At 44.5% G+C, this 27,549-nt stretch overlaps 3 protein-coding genes across 3 annotated transcripts; all 3 read left to right on the forward strand.

Annotated features, from left to right (window-relative positions):
- The first annotated feature begins 237 nt into the window (after positions 1–237).
- LOC123114513 (aquaporin PIP2-2) lies at positions 238–1,482 on the forward strand. The gene has a single exon (XM_044536015.1). The coding sequence runs from the start codon at positions 454–456 to the stop codon at positions 1,300–1,302; it is 849 nt and encodes a 282-aa protein (XP_044391950.1). The 5' UTR covers positions 238–453; the 3' UTR covers positions 1,303–1,482.
- Positions 1,483–12,828: 11,346 nt separating this feature from the next.
- On the forward strand, positions 12,829–17,362 carry LOC123115371 (nucleolin-like). The gene is made up of 11 exons (XM_044536535.1): positions 12,829–12,883; positions 13,356–13,559; positions 13,880–14,043; positions 14,126–14,194; positions 14,404–14,451; positions 14,796–15,365; positions 15,506–15,595; positions 15,680–15,922; positions 16,375–16,596; positions 16,698–16,809; positions 16,896–17,362. Exons 1-11 carry the CDS (start codon positions 12,829–12,831, stop codon positions 17,159–17,161), a joined length of 2,043 nt encoding a protein of 680 aa, XP_044392470.1. The 3' UTR covers positions 17,162–17,362.
- A 3,890-nt stretch (positions 17,363–21,252) lies between these two features.
- On the forward strand, positions 21,253–22,006 carry LOC123117912 (uncharacterized). The gene has a single exon (XM_044538575.1). It carries the CDS (start codon positions 21,337–21,339, stop codon positions 21,952–21,954), a length of 618 nt encoding a protein of 205 aa, XP_044394510.1. The 5' UTR covers positions 21,253–21,336; the 3' UTR covers positions 21,955–22,006.
- The last annotated feature ends 5,543 nt before the right edge of the window (positions 22,007–27,549 follow it).

Raw genomic sequence — 27,549 nt, forward strand, 5'->3', positions numbered from 1 at the left:
ATCTCAAAATGATGTGCCGGCTCAGCAAGCTGCTCCTGGGGTGCACACATCTATAAAAATGAGTGTACGCGCATATGTATGAGTGTGTACTATGTTAAAAAAAAAGTTTCCCACAAAGAAAATATAGCCTGTTAAACTAGCAGGCTCGTAGCAGAAATGGAGCTGCCTTAATCTGTGGCCTCTGCCCGTAAGATGGAGGTAAAAAAGTTGGTTGGTCACTTGAGATGGGACCAGTTCACACTTACTTACACCGACGAAACCCACAGGCCGCATGTGCAAACCACTCCTTTTACCAGCTAGGGCATGCATGGCAATATAATATCTATATATACATGCAGCTAGCTAGCTAAGCTTGTCAACATCGGTGGAGAGAGCAAATCATCGCCCATTCAGCTAGAGCTAGCCATCTCCACCGTATCAATCCAACACCTGATCTCCATCTCGATCGACGACATGGTGCCCAACGGCGACAACAACAACACCGCCAAGGACTACCGTGACCCTCCTCCGGCGCCGCTCATCAACGCCGGAGAGCTGGGCAAGTGGTCGCTCTGGCGCGCCGTCATCGCCGAGTTCACCGCCACGCTCCTCTTCGTCTACGTCACCGTCGCCACCGTCATCGGCCACAAGCGCCAGACGGACGGCACAGTCGGGTGCGGCGGCGCGGGCATCCTCGGCATCGCCTGGGCCTTCGGCGGCATGATCTTCGTCCTCGTCTACTGCACCGCCGGCGTCTCCGGCGGCCACATCAACCCTGCGGTGACGTTCGGGCTGCTGCTCGCGCGCAAGGTCTCCCTCGTGCGCGCGCTGCTCTACATGGTCGCCCAGTGCCTCGGCGCCATGTGCGGGGCCGGCCTCGTCAGGGCCGTGCACGGCGCCCAGTACGCGCGCCACGGCGGCGGCGCCAACGAGCTCGCGCCGGGATACTCCAAGGGCGCCGGGCTGGCCGCCGAGATCGTGGGCACCTTCGTGCTCGTGTACACCGTCTTCGCCGCCACCGACCCGAAGCGCAAGGCGAGGGACTCCCACGTGCCCGTGCTGGCGCCGCTGCCCATCGGGTTCGCCGTGCTCATCGTGCACCTCGCCACCATCCCCATCACCGGCACCGGCATCAACCCGGCCAGGAGCCTCGGGCCCGCCGTGGTGTACAACAACAAGAAGGCGTGGGACGACCAGTGGATCTTCTGGGTGGGGCCTTTCGTCGGCGCCGCGATGGCCATGGTGTACCACCAGTACATCATCAGGGGCGGGGCCGGCAAGGCCTTCGCCTCCTTCCGCCACAACTACATCTCTACCGCCTAATCAATTTGTTTCCACCATTCATCAGAGAGAGAATCTGCAAAATGTACATGCATGTCTTGTATTCACCATCTTGTGTGTGTTTTTTATTAAAAAAAACTGTTGTGTAGTTTCTGTCATGCCAAAAACGAGCATATGTACGTTTGGTGTTGTAAGTGTTGGAAAAATGAGCAATTTACCGAATGATTTTATTAACAAAAATACTAGATAAAGCATGACTAAAATAGCAAATATAAAGCAAGTCATGCAATCTGACAGAGAGAAGGTAAACATCGTCTGCATATATGAACTTGAGGTAAACACATCTAGAACAGACACTAGATGAAGTTGCTTATACGAAACAGAACCTAACATACGTGGGGCAGAAACTAGAGCCAAGAACTGTAGGAGGACTTCTAACAGAAAGGAGAAGAACACGTACGGCACAGCAGCAGCAGAAGCGCTGGACTTGGGGTCGGTGTCCTCGCCTGCCATGTCGTCGAGGAGGTCGTGGACGTCGGGGAAGAAATCGTCGTTGGGGAAGTAGTCATCGGCGACCGGATCGTCCGTGATGAAGCAGCCAGTAGTCGCGCTGAGCGCTTCCCAAAAACCTTATCACCCTTCTCCCGTACATGACTCAAAAGGTGCGGTCTCGAAGGCCTACTGTCCCGACGTGCGGTGCATGCCGCAAGCCGGGATGAGGAAGATAGCAGTAGCGCAGAGATTGGAACTGTGTGGCGAGAGGAAGAGGACCTGCAGCACGCGAAGAGGTGCGCCGTTCTCGGCTCATTCCCGCAACCCGCGACGCGACGAGGCGTGGCAGGCGGCGGAGGAGGAGCGCGCGTGGATGTCCCTCTTGTTTTCATGCTCATACAAGTAGGGAAGGAGCCTCCCTTATAAAGAGGTCCAACGCCCTCTAAACTAGCAATGTGGGACTAAACTTTAGTAGTATCCCTTGCCTTGCACAAATGGGCTAAGTGGGCCTCTAGGATTTATTAGGAATTTCTGAAATAGTTATTGGGCTGCCCCAATATAGACTAAATTCCAGCAATCCCCCACCAGATCCCAGAGGCACACATAAATTTGCCTTTGGTTCCAAAACTATGCTTTATATACCGGTACTGCAGTGGAGACTGTTAAGTTGAACTTCCACCTAGAACTCTATGCTACACTAGTAAGCAACTTGAACAATGGACTGGGCCTTGAACTGCAAGTTTTCTGCGAATCTAGCTTCACATAAAGCCTTGACCGATACGTGGCTACCGTGGGTCTTCCCCGCCGGTGGAGCTTATGCGTCATACTCCGTGACCTTTCATGAGTTTACTAGAGAGAACCCTACTCTCATAGATTGCGACGTTTAACAATCAGACTCATATAGGTGCGTTCTTCAAAAGATGTTCTGCAGGACAACATCTCTGCTTCAAAAAGCCACTTAGAACACATTAAGATATACATCAACCTGCCATGCAGATTAGTAGAGTATTGCATCTTCATGGAGTGGTATTTTAACAGTAAGGATACTCTCCTCTCAGTTGACCAACAGCTTGTCTTCCACATCTAATTCACGGGATCTTCGATCACAAAGAATAGGTTACCACTGTGAACAACTCATATTGTGGGTCTCATACCCATCTCCCTCGATGCATTATCTATCACATTACGTGATAGACCCTTAGTAAAAGGATCTGCCAGATTTTTAGACGTTTGGATATAATCCAATGCAATAACTCCGGAGTTTTTCATTTTCCTGACAGACTTTAACCTTCTCTGAACGTGTCTTGATGACTTCATGTTATCATTTGAGCTGCTCACTTTCGTGATCACAGTTTGATTGTCGCAGTTCATAAGGACACCCGGTACAAGTTTCTCAACAACCGGCAAGTCATCCAAGAGCCGACGAAGCCAATCTACTTCGACCGTAGCTGTATCTAGTGTTGTGAGTTCTGCTTCCATTGTTGACCTCGTTAAGATGGTTTGCTTGCAAGACTTCCAAGAAACAGCGCCACCTCCATGGGTGAATACATAACCGCTCGTGGCATTTATCTCATCAGCATCTGAGATCCAGTTTGAGTCACTATACCCTTCAAGCACCTTTGGATGCCCAGTGTAGTGAATTCCATAATTCAAGTGCATTTCAAATAACGCAAAACTCTCTCTATAGCTTTCCAATGCACATCTCCTGGTTTTGAAACAAACCGACTCAGTTTGCTAACAGCAAAAGAGATGCCAGGTCTTGTAGCACTTGCTAAGTACATAAGCGAGCCAATAATCTGAGAATACTTCAATTGATCTCTAGAAATTCTTCGACTCTTTCGAAGCAGCACGCTAGCATCATATGGTGTTGGAGAGGGCTTGCAGTCACTATAGCCAAAGCGACTCAAGATTTTTTCCACATAGTGAGATTGAAGCAATGTAATCCCACCATCATCATCTCTCAACAACTTGATGTTCAGAATGACATCAGCCACTCCTAAATACTTCATCTCAAAACAGCGAGATAGGAAATCCTTGACCTCATTAATAACATTCAGATTTGTTCCGCAAATTAGTATGTCATCAACATACAAGCAAAGCATAACTCCCTCGCCCTCATCATGGCGATAGTACACACATTTGTCAGCTTCATTCACAACAAAGCCTGCAGCTGTTAAAGTTCTTTCAAACTTCTCATGCCACTGTTTGGGTGCTTGCTTGAGTCCATACAAGGACTTCATCAACTTGCACATTTTCCCTTCCTGACCATCTACTACAAACCCATCTGGTTGTTCCATATAAATTTCCTCATCCAACTCTCCATTTAGAAAGGCAGTCTTAACATCCATTTGATGAACGAGGAGTATCTGGTTTTATTTTTGCACAAGGTTGCAGCTCCGGTTCGCCGGTCCCAGCTCGGCTCACCAATTTGCAGCGCCATGCTTGACGGTCGCATTGCCGTGCTCGTCCTAGTTGTCATGGCGCTTCCAGCATCTGCAGCTCCAGCCGTCAATGGTTGCAATGTCCCACATAGTGAGGGTGTTGTGTCACGAGGCTTGCATTGCATCTCCGGGACTCGACAGTTGTAGCTCCATGCGGTGGTGGTTGTAGCCCCCTCCATCGGTGGCCGCAACATCCGTGGGGTGACAGCTGCTACCTCACCGGCATCCTCGATCGGGGCTCGCCCACACGGAGGCGCTAGCTCCATTCGCTGGCACGTCGACGCACCAGCATGCCATCCCCGGCGTGCCTCCCAACGCACCCGCTGCCCATCCTCTGTAGTACGCCGCTCCGCCTGGTGGTGGCCACACTCCTCCGGCTCTGGCGTGGGACCAGAGCACGCTCAACGCCATGACGATGCAGCAGGAGCAACCTGCGCCTCCCACCACCGACTGGTACCTCGATATGGGGGCCACTCCCACATGGCATCGTCGTCGGGTATGCATGCTTGGTCAAAGTTGTGAGTGTGAGAGGGTGAATGAATGGGCAATCGCACCTTGGGTGCTGCCTATGGTGTAGCTCACATTATATACGAGTGTTACAGGTTACAACAGGGGCGCGCTGCGCCGTGGGTGGCGACGTGCATGAGATCGTGGGATCATGCAGTCGTGCATGTACAGGAGACGAGAGAGAGAGAGAGAGAGGAGTTTGACTGTCTAACAGTGAGAAGGAGAAGCGCAAGCGTTGGCCTCCGGCTTACAGCAGCCATGGTCATCCATTGTAGCGTGATACATGCTGCATTCCTCCCGTTATACAAGGTACCCGTGCACGGGAAAGACTGGCCCAAGGTTGGCGGTAGCCATCGCCGTGCGAGATGCAGGGCATGAGGAGGAAGTCGCGGGAGAGAGGTTGTGGAGGAACCAAGGCTACTCGCGATCGAAAGAGCTGTGTGAAGGCCCCGACTGCACACACACACATAGCAACGTAGGGGGAGCTGCAGCCTGCAGCAGCAAGCAAGCGGTGCGACCGGTCTCATGCCTGATCGGTTGCCCAATTTCAAAATACGGTTTACAATGAGTCGAGATAAATGATGGAGGTGATCCACGAGTGTCTCATGTCCATTATATCGTGCTCTAGTTACTAGTTAGCTGGATGGATCCTTCGACCAAATTTTGCCATTGACAATCAATCAGCTCGTGTCTGGTTTGACAACATATCCTTGTTATAATTTATGTTTATCTATGCTTTGTAATCTCAACCAACATATCTCTTCTCCCTCTCATTCCCGTAGCTATCCAGGAAACCTGTAACGACCTGAATCCTTAGCGATCTGGTCTCTCCAACTTGTAAGCCAAGGCACGGCTGTTCTGCCCATATCAATATAAACCAAACGCGGCGCCTCGTTGAGGAGTAGGAACGCTTTCGAAATCTTACATGGTAATCAGAGCCACCTCTTCCTATACATCTAGCAACATCACAAAACCCTAAAACCACATCAACATCGCCACCATGTCTTCATCTACGGTTGTCGTCCTCAACCTTGGTGCACCGCCATCTGAGAAGCTTGCAAGGGGGAACTACATCCTCTGGAAGGCACGGGTGCTCCCGGCTCTGCGAGGTGCGCAGGTGACCGGGCTCCTGGACAACACCGACGCCGCTCCACCCAAGACCGTGGAGGTTACACAGGCAGATAAAACTACTGCCGCGGCGCCAAATCCTCTATATGGAACCTGGATCGCCAAAGACCAACAGGTTCTGTCATATTTGCTAAACTCTATGTCTCCAGAAATCCTTGCACAGGTTGTGGGGAAGGAGTCCACCTTCGAGCTGTGGACTATGGTGACGATGCTCTTCGCCTCCCAATCGCAGTCCCGGATTACGAATATGAGGATCGCGATCACCAACACCAAGAAAGGCAGCATGTCCAGCACTGCCTACATGGCGAAGATGAAAAGCCTTGGAGACGAACTAGCAGCCGCCGGTCGTCCTGTGTCAGATCCTGAGATGGTAGATTACATCCTCGCGGGACTTGACCGTGACTACGATGCTGTAGTTGCGGCCATTGGCGCCATCAAGAACATCATCACAGCCGACGATCTCTTCGCCCAAATCTCTGCCTTTGACCAAAGGATGGAGATGTTGGGTGATTCCTCGTCAGGCGGATTCCATACATCAGCAAACGCGGCCTACAGAGGTCGCCCTCAAGCCCGTGGGAAGTCATACCGCGGGCGAGGTGGAAGGGGCCGTGGCCGTGGAGATCGCCCCCCTTCTCCTGCTGCTGGCGGTGGTGGCTACAGAGGACGCCCTCGTCATCAGCAACAACAACAGCAACTTGACCAACAGCAGCAGCGTGATTACCTAGAGTGCCAGATCTGCCTCAAACATCATCCAGGGGGCGCGCGAGCATGCTGGTGGCGCTATGAAGATGGTGATCAAGAAGAAAAAGCAGCACATGCAGCAACCTATGGTGTAGATACCAACTGGTATGCAGATTCCGGTGCCACAAATCATATCACTGGTGAGCTTGACAAGCTAACAATGAGAGAAAAATACAACGGAGGCGATCAAGTTCACACGGCAAGCGGATCTGGTATGGCAATTACACATGTTGGTAGTTTAATTGTTAAAAAACCCATTAGAGATTTGCATCTGAAAAATATATTACATGTCCCTCAATCATCCATAAATCTTCTTTCTGTTCACCAATTCACTCTTGACAATCATGTTCTCATAGAGTTCCATCCTTATTTTTTCTTGGTTAAGGACTTGGCCACGAGGAGAATCATTCTTAGAGGACGGTGCGAGGGAGGTCTCTACCCAATCATGTCATCATCACCGTCTTCATGGTTCAATAAACAAGCTCATGCTGTCACCAAGCTATCTTCAGCAAAGTGGCATAGTCGCCTAGGTCATCCGTCGTCTGTTATAGTTAAATATGTCCTTAGCAAGAATAAGCTCTCATATGAGCCTACTGTTGAGTCGGTTTGTGACCCATGTCAACAAGCCAAAAGTCATCAATTGTCGTACCCTATTTCTACCAGTGTATCCACTGCACCGTTGCAATTTATTTTTTCAGATGTATGGGGACCAGCTCCCACATTAGTTGGCAGATTTTCTTACTATGTTAGCTTCATCGATGATTATAGTAAATTTACTTGGATTTACTTGCTAAAGAAAAGATCTGATGTATTCTAAGTTTTTATCAATTTTCAAAATCTTGTTGAACGCAAACTTAGCTCCAAAATCATTGATATGCAAACAGATTGGGGTGATGAGTATGAGAAGCTCAATTCTTTCTTCCAAAAACTTGGTATCTCTCATCATGTTTCTTGTCCCCATGCTCACCAACAAAACGGATCTGCCGAAAGAAAGCATCGACACATTGTTGATGTAGGCCTTGCTTTGTTAGCAAATGCATCGATGCCTCTCAAGTTCTGGGATGAAGCCTTCTTAACTGCCACCTATCTCATCAACTTGCTTCCTAGCAAGGTCATCAAGTTTGAAACACCCATCACACGTCTTCTTGGCATTGTACCAAATTACACGTCTCTTCGTATCTTTGGTTGTGCTTGTTGGCCAAATCTTAGGCCTTATAACACACGTAAACTTGCGTTTCGTTCAAAGAGATGTGTGTTCTTAGGATATAGTCCAATGCACAAAGGAGTCAAATGTTTAGATGTTCCTACGGGAAGAGTCTACATATCCAGGGATGTTGTTTTTGATGAGTCCATTTTTCCATTTGCATCTCTTCATCCTAATGCCGGAGCTCTTCTTCGAAAGGAGATTCTTCTCCTTCCTCAAAACCGTAGGAGTTTTTATCATGGGGGCGACGATTGCACTAACCAGCATGTTGATAATCCTACTGGTGCCAGTTCTGCTTTTATGCCTGTGCAGATCGGTGAAGAAAATGGTGAAGAAAATGATCAAAACCATGTGTTATTTCATGCACCGCAAGAGGACGAACTTGGCGTGAAAAACGAAGGCGATCTGGCGGTGCCCGCAACTCCTGTGCGCCAATCAGCCTCGGATCGCGGGGCGAGATCTACCTCGGATCGCGTTCTGGACAGACACGGGCGGGGGCTCTGCCCGATCCAGCCGCGCGTTGCCGCGTCGCCGTCAAGCGGGCCCGGATCTGCTTCGCGGTCCACCCGCATGCAGGGAACAGTGGACGCGGGATCGCCTACAACCGTGGATTCTGTGGCCACAAATGAAACCGCTGCAGGACCGAACACACAGGATTCTGCAGGATCGTCTGTGCCGGCGCATGCAGCAGAATCACCTGGATCTTCTGTAAACAGCTTCCCTGTCTCCACGCATACACAGCCAGCAACGTCTACACGGGTGATGACGCGGTTACAAAAAGGTATAAAGAACCCAAAAATTCGTACTGATGACACTATACGATATGGAATGTTGTGTGTTCTAGGTGAACCAAGAACGTTAAATGATGCACTAGATGATCCGAGGTGGAAGAAGGCAATGGATGAGGAATATTTTGCACTTATGAAGAATAAGACTTGGCATCTTGTGCCTGATCAGAGAGGTAAAAATATCATTGATTGTAAGTGGGTATATAGAATTAAAAAGAAGGCAGATAGATCTGTTGACAGGTATAAGGCACGACTAGTTGCAAAGGGCTTCAAACAACGCTATGGTATAGATTATGAAGATACCTTTAGCCCTGTTGTAAAAGCTGCAACTATAAGACTTGTTTTAGCTATTGCTGTATCCAGGGGCTGGATTTTGAGACAGCTAGATGTACAGAATGCGTTCTTGCATGGCGTTCTGCAAGAGGAGGTCTACATGAGACAGCCGCCAGGGTATGTAAACAAGAAAACTCCACATTATGTGTGCAAGCTTGATAAGGCATTATATGTGTTGAAACAAGCACCTAGAGCATGGTATGCTAGACTGAGTTCTCAGTTAAAGTGTCTTGGCTTCATTGCATCAAAGGCTGACACATCGTTGTTTATTTATAACAAGGCAAAAGTGGTCATTTTTGTGCTCATATATGTTGATGACATTATTGTTGCAAGCTCCTCACAAAACGCCACTAATGCACTTTTGCATGACCTGAGTTCAGAATTTGCTTTGAAGGATCTAGGAGATTTGAATTTCTTCTTAGGCATTGAGGTCAAGAAAACTCAAGATGGCACAGTGTTGAATCAGGAAAAATATGCAAATGAACTTCTTGTTCTTATGGGAATGAAGAACTGTAAGCCTGCCTCCACACCATTGTCTTCCTCAGAAAAACTCTCAGCATATGAAGGAGAGCCTCTTCAGGAGGAAGAAAGTACAAGGTACAGAAGTGCCGTGGGAGCACTGCAATATTTAACACTGACACATCCAGATATATCCTTTGATGTTAACAAAGTTTGTCAGTACTTGCATGCTCCTACTACTGCTTATTGGACAGCTGTCAAGAGGATTGTGAGATATGTAAAGCATACAGTGGGATTGGAACTTAATTTCAGGTGTTCTAATTCTACACTTGTTAGTGCATTTTCTGATGCTGACTGGGCAGGTTGTAGTGATGACAGGAAATCAACTGGAGGCTTTGCAGTATTTTTTGGTTCCAATCTTATTTCCTGGAGTGCAAGGAAACAAGCTACTGTGTCCAGATCAAGCACAGAAGCTGAATATAAATCTCTGGCAAATGCTACTGCAGAAATCATTTGGTTAGAGTCATTACTTGAGGAATTGGGAATCAAACTAAATTGTGTCTCATGCCTATGGTGTGATAACTTGGGAGCTACATATTTATCTGCAAATCCAGTCTTTCATGCAAGGACTAAACATATTGAGATTGATTTTCATTTTGTGCGAGAAAGGGTTGCAGAGAAGAAGCTTGAGATATGGTTCATCCCTTCCAAGGATTAAGTGGCAGATGGTTTCACCAAGGCATTACCAGCAAAATCATTTGAAGAGTTCAAGAGTAATCTGAACTTAGGATAGTTGAGATTAAGGGAAGATGTTAGAATTTATGTTTATCTATGCTTTGTAATCTCAACCAACATATCTCTTCTCCCTCTCATTCCCGTAGCTATCCAGGAAACCTGTAACGACCTGAATCCTTAGCGATCTGGTCTCTCCAACTTGTAAGCCAAGGCACGGCTGTTCTGCCCATATCAATATAAACCAAACGCGGCTCCTCGTTGAGGAGTAGGAACGCTTCTGAAATCTTACAATCCTTTGGCGGTGTGACAGTTTTGTGGCCGATGTGTCCTTTGGACATTGCCACCCACATGGTCATATTTAGTAATACCTTTCATCGACAAAATACCAATTTTTGTTCTTTGTTTACGTGTTCCCACATGCGTGTGCGAGTCCTAGGCCCATTTCCATAATAATGTTTACAATTGTTAGTCCATGGTGCACCCCCTTCTTTTTGTGTGAAAAAGGATCATGTTATAAAGGTTTGTCGAAAGTACAAAGCACCACAAACTTAATGAAAACTATATTTTGGATCTTGCACCACTGAACGATCACTACCATCGCCAAAACACAAGGCACTGTCACTATCGGAGCCGTCTTGACCTTTTCTATATCTTCGTGCATGTGCCCGACCAGCGTCCGTCTCAGAGTTAGTCGTAGCCATAGAACCCTTGAATTGATCTAAAGCAACTGACACCAAATCTCGCATTCACACACGCATGAGAAGAAACTCTAACCTCGCCGTCCCAATGAGACGACATGAATCTACGTGGGAGCTCTGCGGACTCGGCCATGGTGGACGAACTTGAAGAGGTTCAAAGCCCGGAAGACCAACTCGAAGATAAGATATCCGCTCGAACGCCGCCCCCACAAGGGAAAACAAAACTAACCTCAACTACATAGTGGCCGAAGCCGAGGCACCGAGATCCCCCTCGCCGCTACCGGCCGTCTAAGTGGCAAGCAGAGGGGAGGTCGATGAACAGGCTCACCGATGAAGCTTGGAGTGCATTTATTGTCCTAACCGGCACGGGAAAGACAAACCCTAAACAGGGTTTGAGACCAAGTTTGTCCATGGTGCATTCATCTCTCATGAATTTACATTGAATTAAGTCATATCCGAGACGACCACTCTAGCTTCTTGAGCATTCGAGTTATCCTCCTATCCCGGCCTTTTGCCATGTTCAATTGGTTTCAGCATAGTGGCATTCGAATTCTTGTTTCAAAGTTGTAAATTTATGCCTTTTTGGTGGAAAACATAATAAGGCATGCATACGTAAAAGAAAAGGTCCCCCGTGAAAAAAAAGGTGCACATGGAGTGTTGATTAGGCTTGTCACGTAAGTTGCTGATCCTTCTCCTAGACTAGAAGCCTCGTTCGTTTGGGCTTGAGTAAATACTACTCCCTCCGTCCCATAATGTAAGACGTTTTTTAACACTAAGCAAACGTCACGGTGGCGGCTGCATTTACTCTCTCAACAGCCTAAGCATCGCCGCCGGTATATTTATTCTCAACTAGTAACACAAAGCATCCGCGGCTGTCTACCCACCCCAGTCAAGACTCAAGAGAAAACCCTAGACGAGCGGGCCATCCATCGGGCAGGGCAGTCGCCGGCAAGACGGTCAAGTGCCCAGGATCGAGCGGCCGGCGGCAGACAGGTAGATGCACTGAGCGGCGACAGCAGCTGACACTCCTATTCCCTTTTCTTGCCCACGTATGCTATGCAGTCCTGATGGATCAATTTGTTTCAGTTCAATTCCAGATCCATTTCTCCATTTCCTTGCTGCCCATTTTTGCAGCTTGATTGTCAAATAGTAAGAGCCATGGCCAAAACCAAAGTTGGGAGCACTAGCAGCTGAGGGGGTCCAAAGCCAAAGGTACTATCTAAAACTCTGTTTTTTAGTTGTCATTTTTTAATAACTATAATAACATGTGAACTGACTGTTGGCATAATTGCATTTTAGCCAAGATTTGTATCACACGCCTACCACCCCCGCATGTTGCAGGATGTCTTAGATCATTGTCATACGATAAGGAAAAAGTGAAATTGGTGCCACCTCAAGATGGAACCGGATGTCATCTTAGATCCCACGAGTAAATTGCAAAAAACCATCACAATTGGAAACCCTAATTCAAAAAACCGTCACCATTCAATTTTTTTCAAAAACCACCAACATTTTTTCTTTTTTTTGCGGGAAAAAAAACCCACCAACATTGTGGTGACTGTTTTAAAAAAACACTGATCGCTCGGATTAGAGCGTTTGACGCTCAAACTGGCCATTGGGTCCAACTGTGAGCGATGACGTGGCAATAAAAACAAACGGTGTTTGACTGAAGTGTTAGACTGATGGAGGGCCCATCTCTTCTTCATCCTTCGGCTACAGGACGTACAGAGGCCTTGCTCGCCGCTGCTTGACCACGAGCACCGCCAGGCGCCGCCCCTCCCCGCTTGCCTACGCGCTATAGGTTGCCGCCCCCTCCCTGCGCGCCTCCACGCCGCTGGTGGCCGGCCTGATCGGGTGCGTCGCAGCCATCTGCCAACGCCGCCGCCCGCGCCGATCCATCCATCGCGCCCGTCTTCCTCCCGTTGCCCCTCAAAGACCCGGAACCCTAGCTGCTCCCCTCCAAACCGTAGGCTCTCCTCCCTTCCAGCACCGCCTCCCTGTTCCTCCCTATCCTCTACCCCCGCTCAAGGTCGCGCACCCCGATGGACTTCCTCGGCCTCGTGGCTTCCTCCCGCAGCGTTGGGACGACCAGTCCCTGTACGCCGGCAGGGCTGCCTCCTCGCGGACGCGTGCAACCGTGTACAGCGCCGACCCGGCCGCCGGCGTCCGTGCTCACGACAGCTTCGGCTGCTAGCCGGGCTCACGCGCGTCCTTGAGGCGCCGGGCTCACGCCCAGCTTGCCGGCGTTCGTTCGTTTTGGCCACAAGGAGGCCAAGTCCGCCGCCGTGCCGCCGTTGTGAGGATGCTGCTGGTGCATTACGAACAGGTAAGTCAAAAAAAAAACATGCGTAGGAGGTGGAATAGACAGTGACAAGTGGGGCCCTATCCACTTAACAGACTACACAAACGGCGTTGCCACATCATCGCTCACAGTGGGACCCAATGGCCAGTTTCAGTGTTAGACGCTATAATCCGAGCGATCGGTGTTTTTTAAAAACTGTCGCCACAATGTTGGCGGTTTTTTGAATTAGGGTCCCCAATTGTGATGGTTTTTTGCAATTTACTCTAGATCCCACTATCACGTCATTGTTGGTTGAGAATTTTGATTTGGATAAGAAGGCTCTCAAAATTGGTGAAAACACCTACATCGACATACGGTCTCGTGTCAAGGATTTCTACAATCTGCCCAATGATGGGACCAAACTTCAACATCCCGCGGATCCTGACCATGCTGACCTTGATTATGCAAGGAAAATCAAAGTTCAAATGCCTAGTTGGTAAAAGTAAATATGATGTTTGGGCCAGAATAACCATGGATAAGAATATGGGTCCGCAGAAATTCTGTGTCTATTTTATGAGTGGCTTCCTTAGTTCGTTTCTAGCTCCATCCACAAGTCAATATGTTGATACAAGTTTTCTGAAAGATCTCGTTGACTATGAAAATATAATTAACCTGGACTGGTGTACTTTCGTTGCGGATTATCTTATTGCTGGCATAACGGCATGCAAAAATGGGAAGAAAAAAAGACTTGCGGGATGCCTTCACCTTCTCCATGTAAGTTCACTTCAAAAGTTATGGTTTTGTGGATTTAGGTTTGTACCTTATATATATACATTTTGGCATGAAGCTTATATATGCAGACTTTGTGCACATTTCAAACTTGGAACCTGGTTATCCACGCATCGAGTATATCACCAATGAACATCTAGAATGTGTGGCAAATGTGCTGAAGAAAGAGCCGTATGCTAGCCTGCAGGTAATGTTTTCTAAATCTATGTATATTTAAGGCGCATGCAGAACAAGTGACCTATACAAAACTTTCCTTGTGTAATTTTCAGGTGAATGATTCTCTTAAGGCTGACCGTGTAGACAATATGAATTCATCACCCCAGAGCTCTAATAATGAAGTAAGTCTATCTTTGTACTCCCTCTGTTCCCAAATAATGAAGATTTTGTTATGTACTATGAAAAGGTTCGCTACTTAGTAGGAAATACATTAAAAGATCTTGTCTTAGCTGTGTACCAGCAGAAAGTTGCAAATCGCTTCTATGCACCAACAATGTTTCATATACCTTGGCATTTTTGTATTATCCAAATCTGTCCTTGTTATTTTCAGGTAAATGATTCTCTTAAGGCTGACCATGCAGTGAGCTCTAATAATAAAGTAAGTCTATATTTGTAAATCAAAAGATTTTTTATGTTCTACGAGTAAAAAGTAGTCAAAATACCACTAAAAGATCTTGGCTTAGTTCTATACCATTAGAAGGTTGCAAATCTCTTCTAATATACCAACTCTATTACTTGTCATACTTTGATAGTTAAGTTTGACCATTTTGTCCCTGTTATAAGCTCCCACTGGTTCCCTATTGTGCACAAGAACTAGTTAGCATATACTCCCTCTGTCCCATAATATAAGAGCGTTTTTTACACTAGTGAATATTTTCCATTCGAAAAATCTTGCGTTGCATTATATTACCTCTCATATTTTATTTTGTTTTATTTTCTCAGGGATATGATCGAAAAGTAGGACATAACAAGCAGGTGCTAGCAGCCGATCCAAACGAGCAAACAGTAGAGAACGAATCAGAAGAGGTGAAAGGGTATGGAGGTGTAAATGATGATGATGTAGCAGTAAAGGGTGATGTTACTGCACAGAATGCAAATGATAATGCAGCAAATAATCAAGACAATGAAGCTGGCGGAGGAGAAATGGATGCCGAGCAAGAGGAGAAGGATCACGAAGAGGTGGTTTTGGAGGATCTTGCCGGTGAACGGCAGGATACAACTGAGGTCGAAGAAGAAGAGGATCATGCTAGGGTGGAGAAGGATGAGCAGATGGTTATGTCAGAAATGGCCAAGAATAGGCACTTGAAAAAGGAGCTTGAGATCTTTGTGAGAGGGCTGGACAGGGAAGCTGTCAAGGAGGATATTAGAAAGGTGTTTGGACAGGTTGGTGATGTTGTGGAGGTCCGTCTCCACAAGGATTGCTCGATGAACAAGAATAAGGGATTTGCATGTGTGAAGTTTGCAAGCAAAGAGCAGGTAGCTCGAGCAATTGCTGTGATGAATAACCCTGTGGTAATGGTCCAGCTCCCTTGATATTACATACTCCCTTTAGTGATCTAAAACGTCTTATATTTTTTTTAAAGAGGGAGTATTTAATAGAATATCATTGTTTGTGGGATGTGATACATATGTAAAATTCTCTTTTTCTGCAGCTAAATGGCAAACAATGTTGTATCGGTGCTAGAGAGGACAACGACACACTATTCTTGGGAAATATTTGCAATACATGGACAGAGGAAGCTGTATGTTTTTCTTAATACAAGCAATCATGAATCATGAGCCAGCAAGTAATTTACTTGATAAACTATGTACCTTCTGTTTTTCAGATTAAGAAAAGGCTGAATGAGTATGGGATACAAGGAGTTGAAAGCTTAACTCTGGTTCCTGATACTCCAAATGAGGGAAAGAACCGGGGCTTTGCATTTCTTGAGTTTTCTTGCCACGGAGATGTGATGATTGCATTTGAAAGGCTGCAGGAACCTGATGTTGTGTTTGGTCATCCCGAGAGAACTGCAAAAGTTGCTTTTGCAGAGCCGATAAAGGAAACAGATGCAGAAGTTATGTACAAGGTGCTTGAACCTACCTTTACCATCCAGCCTCTTGTATTTATAGAGAATTCCTTCATAACAAAGTTTCCTTAAATTTATATTGGTAGGTTAGTGAAAGAGGTCACATTTTCACCGTACCTTCAATAATAAGAGGTGACATTTTCACCGTACCTTCAATAATGGGTTAGCTACTTGTAGTATATCCAACAATTACAGTTTGCAATTCTGATCATATTTAGGTACTCTACTTAGGAAGCTTGTTACTACAATTTGGATAATGTGGCACAAATCACCTATTTAGAATTTGAATCTTAGATCAGACATTTTCTATAGTGGTGTGAAAGAACCAAAAAAATATCTCCTTCAGTATCCTATTTTCACATTTAGGTTGCTCCCAATTATTTGTTCTTCGTATCCAACCATTACGCAAGCCTACAATTTGTCGTGCCATGAAATACTTTTTCATGTTGTAGGCTAAGTCAGTTTCTATTGATGGACTCCCACCATATTGGGATGAAGATCGTGTTAAGGACCGATTCAAAGCTTACGGTTTATTACGTGTGGTGCTTGCTTGTGACATGTCAAGTGTCAAAAGAAATGGTTTTGGATTTCTTTACTTCTCAACCCATGAGGAAGCTCTTGCTTGTATTGAAGCCATCAACAACACCGAATTGGGTGATGATGCAAAACTGAAGGTATTTTCTAATTTGGAATATTACCATGTTTGTTTGTATATATAACTCCGTGTACCAAACAACATTCTCGCATGTCCTTGTTTTTGGTGTTCTTAACTCAGGAAAAGGTACGGGTTAGACTTTCAAATCCATTACGTAAAAGTAAAGCTGTGAAAGGAGGAATGAGTGGCGGCTTTCGGATTGGACATTCTGGACCTGGTTTTAACATGCCTGGTAATTAATTGTGTTGCCTCAAATTTGCTACTACATGTGTTAGTTATATATATGTGGATTTTTTGTTAAATTTTATGATTCTGCAGATAGAAGTTATATTAGGGGAGAATCAGTCCCTTGCCGGGCAGGTTTCCATGGTGGTAGGGATTTCAATAATCATGCCCCTAGTTGCGGTGGAAGATATAATTCTGCATCCAATAATGATCCTTCTGGAGCTCCACCCTCTGACTTCAGAGCATGTGAGACTCTTGTGTTTCGAGATAGACTGCCTATTGTGATTCAGTACATTAGTCTACTGTATCAACTTGTTTTACACTATTTAATGCCACTGACTATTACTAGCAGGTGGTAGATGGTAACCTTCATCAGGGAGGCATAGTTTTGGTGGACACTTTGGTGAAAATCTATATTTCTCCACAGAAGAGGCCGCTGTTGGAGTATGTAATAGGCCTGGGCTGGCGGTATAGCCCGTTAATCTTAGGATTAATTAGAGATAAGGATCGCTTACTTAGGGGTCAAGTAAGCTTTGCTTGGGAATCAAGTAAACCTCTCTATATAAAGAAAGGAGATGTATCAATCTAATCAAGCAAGAATTAAGAAGAAAATCCCTTCCCTCTTGCCTGGCCGTGGGCAAAAGGCCCCCGGCCGGCCCTCTCACGCCCTCCTTCTAGCAGCGCCATAACAGCCACACTCTCAAATGGTTGGTGTTTAACTGTATTGAGTGCTAAGTAATTGCCTGTAGCCATCTCCACTGAGCTTACATTTTGTTTGACAGGAACCTGATCCTGGGTACTTTGAGCCTGGTCCTTGCTGTGTATGCCCTCGCTTGGACTATTACGAGCCTCCCTTTTATCGGGGGAACTGATTTGTGTTGGCCCGAAATAGCGAGTAGCTAGTTGTCCGAGGATCAACCAAGTCTAAACTACAGCTAGTGTAAACTAGCAGAGCACATGGTGCTGCTCACACACACACTAGTAGTGAAGCTGGTACACTCACGAGTAGAGGAGGAAACTGAAGTGGCTTGTTGCCTTGATTTGATCGGAATGGAATGCTACAACCGGGTGGAGTGCAGCCCCTTATATAGTGCTTACAAACCGACTATGGGCTAAAATATCTGCTAGCTCTTAGCTAAGCACTTGCGTCACAGACTTACCTTAACTAGTAAGCTACGGCTTCTTACCGACTTGCCGACCTGCAGCTGTGTACGTGCTATGCTGCTGCTGTTTTCACTTCGTAGCTAAGTAATACAGTACTACCCTGGTGCATGCATGCTGCCGACATGCAGCCTTCGGAGACAAGTTTGACACAACAATTTGATCACTATGATGAGCCACCATTTTCTGGAGGGAACTGCTATAGGGGTTTGAATCCAATCTTCGATGCAGCAGAGACATGTTCCCTTTCTTGAATATATAATACTATGTCGGATGGAGCCCCTTTAATCCTTATTTTGAGATAATTTCTCATGGTATATTTTCACTTGCAGACTCTTTTGGGATGGGGAGTGCTTCTTCACGTGATTACTATGGCCCTGGTCCTGGTCCTGCCTCAGATGTAGGTGTTTTTTTTTTTTTTTTGCGGGGTCAGATGTAGGTGTTTGTCTTGTCTTTTGGTTATCCTCTATTTGTGTAATTTTCTGGCTTACATTTTTTAATCCAATTCTATGCAGCAATATGGTAGGGGCTCGTTCCGGACACACTACAAAGGCGGGCATTCTGGAGGCGGGTATTACTACTAGGTCCTACCATAGTTATCTTGGCAATTATCGTTGTTGCAGACCTTTGCAAAACAATAATTGTGTTCATTTCGTGATGATCTCATCTACTAGAAGCATGCAATGGACCACTATATTTGAGAAGATCGTATCATGGACTGCCGGCGTTAATGTAAACTTCGGGTGATTTATGTGTTTTGTTGATTGTTACTCCCTCTGTCAAGAAATATAATGATCTAGATGCTCTTATATTTCTTTACAGAGGGAGTACCTAAACATTATTGTTCTTGATGTAGAATGCAATGACTAGAATTCAAGTAAGATGTGCATGATGCTGCAGTTTATCATTGGAGCTGGTAAAGTTATACTTGTCTGAATGTACGTTGGTCAGTTACATTTTAGCAGTTTGACGCAAATTTGGTAACTTTAGGTGGTTTTTGGTTTTCAGACATGTGTTTGCTCTGATCTGTGATGATAAAATTTTAGCAGTTGAGCAAAATTTGGTCACCTGTAGGTTGTTCTTACACCCCTATCTAGCAACGTAGATAGTGTACATAAGGAAAGTATTTCGTAGTGTGGGCCAACTTGAATATTTGAAACACACTCGTAACCTTTGTTGAAAAAGGTTCTTTTGTGATAGGGATTTCATAGTGCTTCAATCCATCCTATTAACAGCAAACTGATGGATTCCTCTAAAATCTAAGTGAACACAAACGAATAAGATCTATATCGTACAAATCAAAACGGAAGAAAGAAATAGCAGCAAAATTAGTGCAAAAATTAATATTAATAGACCACCTGCAGGAAAGGATCAAGACTTCGGGATTAACTGATTGATCAACAATTGGGGTTGACCTTCTACAGTTGCTCCTGATCTGGCCGTTGCCGCCGGTGAGCAAATAATGTTCATGAATTTTAAAAATATTCTTGAATTCAAAACAATGTTCACGAATTTGAAAAAAGCCCCGCACATTTAGAAGATTTCACATACTGTAAAAATGTTCATGAACTTTAAATTTAGAAATACTCATGAATTAAAAAGTGCTAATTAGTTTTAAAAAATGTTCATGGATTTAAATAATTCAACATTTTTAATAATTCAGGATTTTTAATAAATATTCATGAATTAAAATGTGGAGAAAAACTAAAAGGAAAGAAATAAAAATGAAACAAAAAAAGAAAAAATATTAAAAACAGTAGCATAGCACAAAAAATAAACAACAAGCAATGCCTTCCCAAAACCGGAAAAACCGGTTGGTCCATTTTGGCCAGGTGTGCGTTTCTTTCAACCAGCAACACACACCCATACAAGCAGGGCCGATAGCCACACTCATAGCCATCGATGCACCAGACGGCTAGAAATATAGAAAGCTTATTCATTATTAAAAATGTGAAAACATGCAATTGAAAATAATAATAATAATCAAACAAGCAAAGAAAAAACTATATATATATATATATATATTAAAAGCATAACAATATAAATAAAGAAAAACATAAGCCAAACTATACCTTCTCAAGACCGGGAAAACAGCAGCCCATTACGGTTAGGTTTGTGTTACTCTCGACCAGCAACACACACCCTTACAGGAGGGGTCCACGGTGATCCTATAGCTAGTCACCGACGCACCAATACACTCCAAATCTTGGGAGCTTAGTATCTGGAAGTTAGATGTGTATTACTACAAGAAGATCTAAAATGAGCATATGTGTATTTATGGAACATAGATTGATACAATGACATCCAAAATGAGCACCAATATACCCTTATGTATTCTACGGACAATCATCATTTGGATATCTATGATCAAGCTATGTCACATTAATGAATCTATGGATGAGATCCATGTTAGATGTTAGATGTTGTATTGCATTAATGAATCTATGGATGATATACATCTTGGATATCCATGATCAAGTTGTGTTGCATTAATGGGTCTATGGATGTTATATGTGTTACTATGTGAAGATCTAAAATAAGTATATGTGTATTTGTGGAACACATTGAGCATTAATACGATGAGATCTAAAATGAGCACTGATATATTCTTGTGCATTCTACAGACGCTCATTATCCGGATATCCATTATCAAGCTATATTTCATTAAGACCAGTGCTATTCACACGATAGTGTGCAGACGATGTGTGCACGGCAATACAATCAGCTCCGTCCATTGCATGGCAACAGTAGGCAGCAGGCCGCTAGATGCTTATCGTGTAGTGGTCGTGCACATATTTGTCATCTGCAAAGTAGTTCCGTTTCATTGATGAATCTATGGATGAGATCCATATTAGATATCCATCTTCAAGTTATGTTGCATTAATGAGTCTATATATGGATGTTAGATGTGTTACTATGAGAAGATCTAAAATGAGCATTTGTGTATTTGTGGAACATAGAGAGCATTAATCTGATGAGATACAAAATGAGCACCAGTATATCCTTGTGCATTCTACGGACACTCATCATTTGGATATTCATGATCAAGCTATGTTACATTAAAGAATCTATGGAATTAACATGTGTACTAATAAAAGTAAAATCTGAAATGTTTTGTATTTATGAATATAAAGGGCATTATTAGCCGGAGGTGCAAAATGTGCACAGACTGGACACTGATTAATATGTGTATCCATGATCAAGCTGCATACTTCATTTATGAATTCTCACTGCACGCACTATACATAAAACACAACCTCACGAACACCTCCATCCATCCATCCATCTCTACAATACACACCCTTCTCTATCCATTTCACTCTATCTCCCTCTGCCTAAGGACAGTTCAAGGCTTGTATCTAGCCTTCTAACAATGGCAATAATGCCGCCGACCTCCATCGTCTTCTCCGTGATCGTCTTCATGCTCCTTTCCAGTGCCATTACTACTCAAGCCGACGGCTCTGGCGATGGCAAACCTAAGGCAACAAGCCTTGTAGTGGAAGTGTGCAAGAACGCCTCGGGCGAGACCCAAGACCCTGATGTCACAAAGGAATTCTGTTTGTCGACCCTCCAGTCGGACAAGCGAAGCGCCGAGGCTAAAGACCTCCCTGGCTTGGTGCTCGTCTCCATCGACATCCTTAAGGGCCGTGTCACTGATGCTAGTGTCAAGGTCAAGAAAATGCTACAAAACGCCAAAAAAGGCACAGTGGCGATGTACGCTCTCAGTATTTGTGAGCTGCAATATGAGAACGTGGTGAGCACGCTCAACATCTGCCAAGCCATGATTAAGGATCACCAAGGTGACAAGGGCATCCTGCACTCCTTGCGTCTGCCCCACTGTGTGGATATCGCTGGCGACACTTCCAACGAGTGCCAAACTGATCTTGAAGATGTGCCAGGGACGGAGGCGCTGCAAACTGATAACGAGAGGCTGCGCATTCTGTTCAACCTCAACACCGCCTTGGTTGTACCATATGATGTCCGTGATTAGATTAGTATAATGATTGTTTTTGATCTGCGAGAAAGGATAATAAATTTGAAATAAATAATCATAACGTTTGTTGTGGCATAAATTTTACTCATTTTTGTCTTATGGTATATACCCATGGATGGTTATGATTATCCACACAACATTAATCACGGACAGAAATGAGTAAGCCAGAACGTTAGTACTACTATTTGGATAAAGAATATATACCTCTGGCACGTCTACACAATATATGTCTGCTATCTTTGAATATGATGAAGATAAAAGGAGCAAGGCGGGCATTGGCCATCCCATGTCTCGATCGCCTCCAAAAAGCTGGCACGACACGTTTGGTGGCCATGCTAACCTTATGTCTTCTTTGCGTTGGTTTTGTTTTTTCCTTTTGCTAGCTAATGCGTTAGCTTGCACACAGTAACCGGCGGGCATTCTTTGCCCTCCTTCTAATCAATCCAAATACGCAGCTCTCCTATAAATCTCGAGTGCATGGATCCTTGCTACAGCGTCAAGGAGATATGAGTTGGTCGCGCTGCTGAACCCCTCCTCTTTTTGGATGATTTGTTCCTGTATTGGGATTTCAGCCGAGGATTTGTTATTTGTGATGTTTGATGTTTTCCCATGTTTGTGCAGGATTGGATACATCATGATCATTGATGTCAAGAAGGGTTCATCGTCCTAATGAAGCTGAGTAAAATCGACTGCCTCTTTGGTGCTTCTACAAATGGGAATTGTGTTACTTGTGGCTTGAGTGGCTTTGGAGAACAGAGTTTACTTGCACTTCCTGGAATATAATCATCATTTGTGATCTTGCTATGTATTCACTAGTAGAAAACAGACTTCACATTCGGATCATTAGTCCCGGTTTGGATTCGGCCCGGGACTAATGTGACTATTAGTCCCGGTTTCAACGGCTAGGAGCGTGTCCCGGTTTGTGTTACAAACCGGGACTAAATGGGCTCGTGGGGCCCCAGTCTGTCACCACCCCTTTAGTCCCGGTTTGTATCACAAACCGGGACTAGAGGTACCAAATGAACCTGGACTAATGATGCTTGTGCCCCCAATCACTCCTAGCCGTTGGAACCGGGACTAATGACGATACCCGTGCCCCCGACTGCTCCTACATAAACCCTTCGTCCAGCCCAAGCTCATTCTCTCTGTTTTCCCTTTTCTCCCCTTGCTCGAGCTCTTCCTCCATTTTTGTCAAGATTTGTCAAAATTTGAAGACACCCCATCTATCCAAGTGTTCACAAAGGTTAGCAACTTTGTCCTTTCAGCTCTCATTGCTAGATTAACTCGTGCAATGCTCTATAAGTATAGTGATTTGTGGGTTTTAGTTTGGAAGTAATTATGTGGGAGTTTGTTTGATTGATATGCAATCTGAGCTCAAATTGACTTCTTACTTTGCATGTGTGTAGTTGTGGTTTTTGGGTATCAAGAGGGAATGTGTCCGATTTGTGCAGGAAGTGCGGGGCATGTTGCTCCGGTGGCGTCGAAACTTCTTGTACTCCCAAAGGAGGCCATCGCATGACACGTGCCATGCCCCCCGCATTTTCCAGGCATGTGTGCAATATTCGAGAAATTTATTGCTCTGCTAGGGTTTCATCGCCGGAAATTCCAGATCTGCAAGGCACCAGATGAAATCATGCCCGGAAGCGGCATGGGAAATCTTGTGTGATGTCATAGGAAAATAAAGATCAAGCACCCATCCGATGGCCCTCGCTCGGTTCTACAGACCAAGCACCCATCTGGTGGCCCCTACGGTCTAGGGCATTGACCGGCACCGAGAGGGGGTAGGCCACGGTGAACAACTGCGTCTTCGTGTTATGGCAGGTCATCACGAGATGACAGACCATGTCTAAGCCCGTTCTGTCACAGGATCACCCACCGAAGACTCGGTTTCACGGACGAACACAACCGGTCCTCGACGTTCCCGCCCGTCTGTGTGGTTTGTGAGGCATGTGTCACATCAAGGACATGCGTTGGTTATTCCAACAACACACCACCCATTTGCATGCATATGAATGGGCCTTGCGCATGCAGGTGTGGTTCGTCCTCCCCCTCAGGCGGTTTCCAGATCGAGGACCCATCCAGGCCCCGACAGTCTAGGGCGTTGACCGGCACCGAGAGAGGGTAGCCCACGGTGAATACCTGCTTCTTCGTGTGACAACAGGTCATCGTTCTCATGTTTTTTTTACTTTACAGTCTTTAAATTTGAGTTTTGAACAAACCTAGCCCAAAACATATTAAGTCATCAAAAGTCATTTATAGAAAAAATCATCAAAAGTCATGGCATTTTCAAACTTTAGTCATAACAACATATGAAATATCAGATATGAAAAGAGAGTGCCAAACAAAAACACCAATAGAAGGAAAATAAAGAATTAGAGCAGTGGTTACCTAGGGTCGATTCTTGGCTCTCGGGAATGCCTACCTTCACCGAGAGTCACTCTCGGGACAACACCTAAACCTAGATCTTATCTGATCCCCTTTCTTTCTATTCTGTCACTTCTCTCTTCTCCTTCTTCTCCGCCCCACCGCCGAAATCACCACCGCCATCGCCACCCCCACAACCTGCCGCCACCCCCACCAGCTGTCGCCACCGCCACCGCCAAAAGCTACCGCCACCGCCCCCGCCACAAGTTGCCGCCACCGCCACCGGCTCTTCATGGTTGGCTGCGGGCGCGACGGTTCTTCTTTGCGGCGCAACGACTGTGGCCGCGGCAAAAATAATATAACTTAAATAAAGGAACGGAGGGAGTAGTGCTTAGAAGTTGAGATTTGAAAAAATCTAATACAAAACACAAGTCATGGCATTTTGAAACTTTAGTCATTAAAAGGTATGAAATATAAGACGAAAACATAGAGGGAAAAACAACACACACAAAAAAGGAAAAAGGGATGTGGCATATACTTTGCCGAGCGTTAAGAAACGACTCTCGGTAATATGGAAGTTAACTAACAGAGCTGTCTGTTTCGAACGGGTATGCCACGTGGCTCCTCTTTGCCATGCTCGGCTCTCGGCGTCTGCGCGGTTTGCCGTGCGGTGATTGTTCGTGATGAGCCAGTGATGACAAAGTAGATAGTTGTCGTGAATCTAGGTTTGCCGAGAATGGCTCTCGGCGTTGTTTAGTTTGCCGATTGTCCGTGTTTTGGCTCTCGGCAAAGACCTCGACACCCCCGGGCATATGGAAATTCGAGTAGTGATGTAACTGTTTGATCCGAGCATGCAAAAGCAAACTTAATAATGGAGTGGCCCTGCCATCATGCCCGATGCCCTTGATTCAAATTACGAAGTTACCTGCTCACGCGATTAGGGTGGATTAACAATTGATGGACATCACAACCGTACATTACGCCAAGCCGATTTCAGCCATCGTACAGGTGTCTTGGGTTGCTGGTCGGCCTCCTACCCTAATGCAAGTCTACACCGGCCGCCGTTGAACTGATGTTAGAGCATCTTCGATAGCAGCCTTATTAGCATTATAGTAAAATTTCTATGCTTGTGCATCATGAAAATAATGCTTTATGTGCTGGTTATATTGTTGAATTCATTCATGATGCTACTGAAAATTATTATGAGGGAGAAACATATGCTTGTAGGAATTGCAATAATATCAAGTTACTCTCTATGTGCTTAAAGTTTTGAAGTTATGCTTATTCTGCCTTCCTATGCTAGTTGATTATTGTTCCCATAAGTTGTTTGCTCACAAAATCCCTATGCATAGGAAGTGAGTTAGACTTAAATGTGCTAGTTATATGCTTCATGATGCTCCCATTATGTTTCAATTCTTATCTTTTATGTGAGCACCATTGAAATCATCATGCCTAGCTAGGGGCGTTAAACGTTAGCGCTTGTTGGGAGGCAACTCAATTTTATTTTAGTTCTTTGATTTATGTTTTTATTTAGTAATAAATAATTCATCTAGCCTCTGTTTAGATGTGGTTTTATGTTTTAATTAGTGTTTGTTCCAAGTAGAAGACTTGGGTGAAGTTTATGTGATCTTGCTGTAAAAAAATAGAAACTTTAGCGCTCACAAGAATTGCTGTCATAATTTACTGGAAAGCGCTTTTTAGCTGATTTTTTTTGCAGATGATTAATAGACAAATTCCCCACTTTCACCAATTTAGTTTAGATTTTTTGGAGTTCCATAAGTATTCGAAAGTTACAGATTGCTACAGACTGTTCTGTTCTTGACATATTCCGTTTTCGTGTGTTGTTTGCTTATTTTGATGCATCTATGGCTAGTATTAAGTGGTAATAGAACCACAGAGAAGTTGTAATACAGTAGGTTTAACACCAATATAAATAAGAAATGAGTTCATTACAGTACCTTAAGTGATGATTTATTTTCTTATACTAACGGAGCTTACGAGTTTTCTGTTGTGAAGTTTTAAAGTTTTGGGTAAAGATTCGATGGACTATGGAATAAGGAGTGGCAAGAGCCTAAGCTTGGGATGCCCAAGGCACCCCAAGGTAATATTCAAGGACAACCAAGAGCCTAAGCTTGGGGATGCCCTGGATGGCATCCCCTCTTTCGTCTTCGTTCATCGGTAACTTTACTTGGAGCTATATTTTTATTCACCACATGATATGTGTTTTGCTTGGAGCATCATTTTATTTTGTTAGTATTTGCTTGCTATTATTTAGAATAATGTTTAGCATCTGTATTTTCAATAAAAATGTCAAGGATGGCCTTTACCATGCTTATTTTGCATGTATACATGTTGCTGTTTCAAAATAGAAAGTTTACCGCTGTTGCAAAAATTCCCTAGAAAAGTCAGAATGTTATAAAATGTTGAAACCTTTTGCATAATAATATCTGATAAATTTACTAAAGTGGGAAGTTTCTTTCATAATTTTCGGAGTTAGGGAAGTATGATGAATCTTGCATTCTTTACAGACTGTACTGTTTTGGCAGATTGCTGTTATGTTTGCATATGTTTGCTTGTTTAATGATTCTATTTGAGGATAGGAGTATTAAATATGCAGAGACATTTAGTATGCAATGTTGAATAATAATTTTAATGATTTTATACAGTAGAGAATGATAAGGTTTTGCATTGGTTTATACTAACTTATCTCACGAGTTCTTGTTAAGTTTTATGTGGATGAAGTTTTTGAGAAATAGAGAAACCATGATATGAGAGGAATTAAGGAGACACAAAAGCTCAAGCTTGGGGATGCCCAAGGCACCCCAAGATAATATTTCAAGAAGTCTCAAGCATCTAAGCTTGGGGATGCCCCGATTGGCATCCCACATTTCTTCTTCAACAACTATCGGTTAGTATCCGTTGAGACTAAGTTTTTGCTTCTTCACATGAGTTGTGCTATCCTTGCTATGTCATTTTATTTTGCTTTGCTTGCTATTTGAAGGAAATACCAAGATCTGAAACTATTAAATGGGAGAGAGTCTTCACATAGCTACATAATTATTTAGCTACTCATTGATCTTCACTTATATCTTTTTGGAGTACTTTGTCATTTACTCGTGTGCTTCACTTATATCCTATGAGTAAATGGTTGAGTGAGTTGAATGTTATAAATCTGAAATTATATATGTTTCATATGTTTACCCCATTGAGAGTAATGACTTCACATCT

This window comes from Triticum aestivum, chromosome 5B (assembly GCF_018294505.1).
Source record: "Triticum aestivum cultivar Chinese Spring chromosome 5B, IWGSC CS RefSeq v2.1, whole genome shotgun sequence".
Lineage (NCBI taxonomy): Eukaryota > Viridiplantae > Streptophyta > Magnoliopsida > Poales > Poaceae > Triticum > Triticum aestivum.

Coding starts and splice junctions, on each gene's coding strand:
- LOC123115371 (XM_044536535.1), top strand. CDS start 12,829: ATGGACTTCCTCGGCCTCGTGGCTTCCTCCCGCAGCGTTGGGACGACC. Junction 12,884..13,355: donor CGTTGGGACGACCAGTCCCT/GTACGCCGGCAG, acceptor AATTTACTCTAG/ATCCCACTATCACGTCATTG. Junction 13,560..13,879: donor AATCAAAGTTCAAATGCCTA/GTTGGTAAAAGT, acceptor TTGTGGATTTAG/GTTTGTACCTTATATATATA.
- LOC123114513 (XM_044536015.1), top strand. CDS start 454: ATGGTGCCCAACGGCGACAACAACAACACCGCCAAGGACTACCGTGAC.
- LOC123117912 (XM_044538575.1), top strand. CDS start 21,337: ATGGCAATAATGCCGCCGACCTCCATCGTCTTCTCCGTGATCGTCTTC.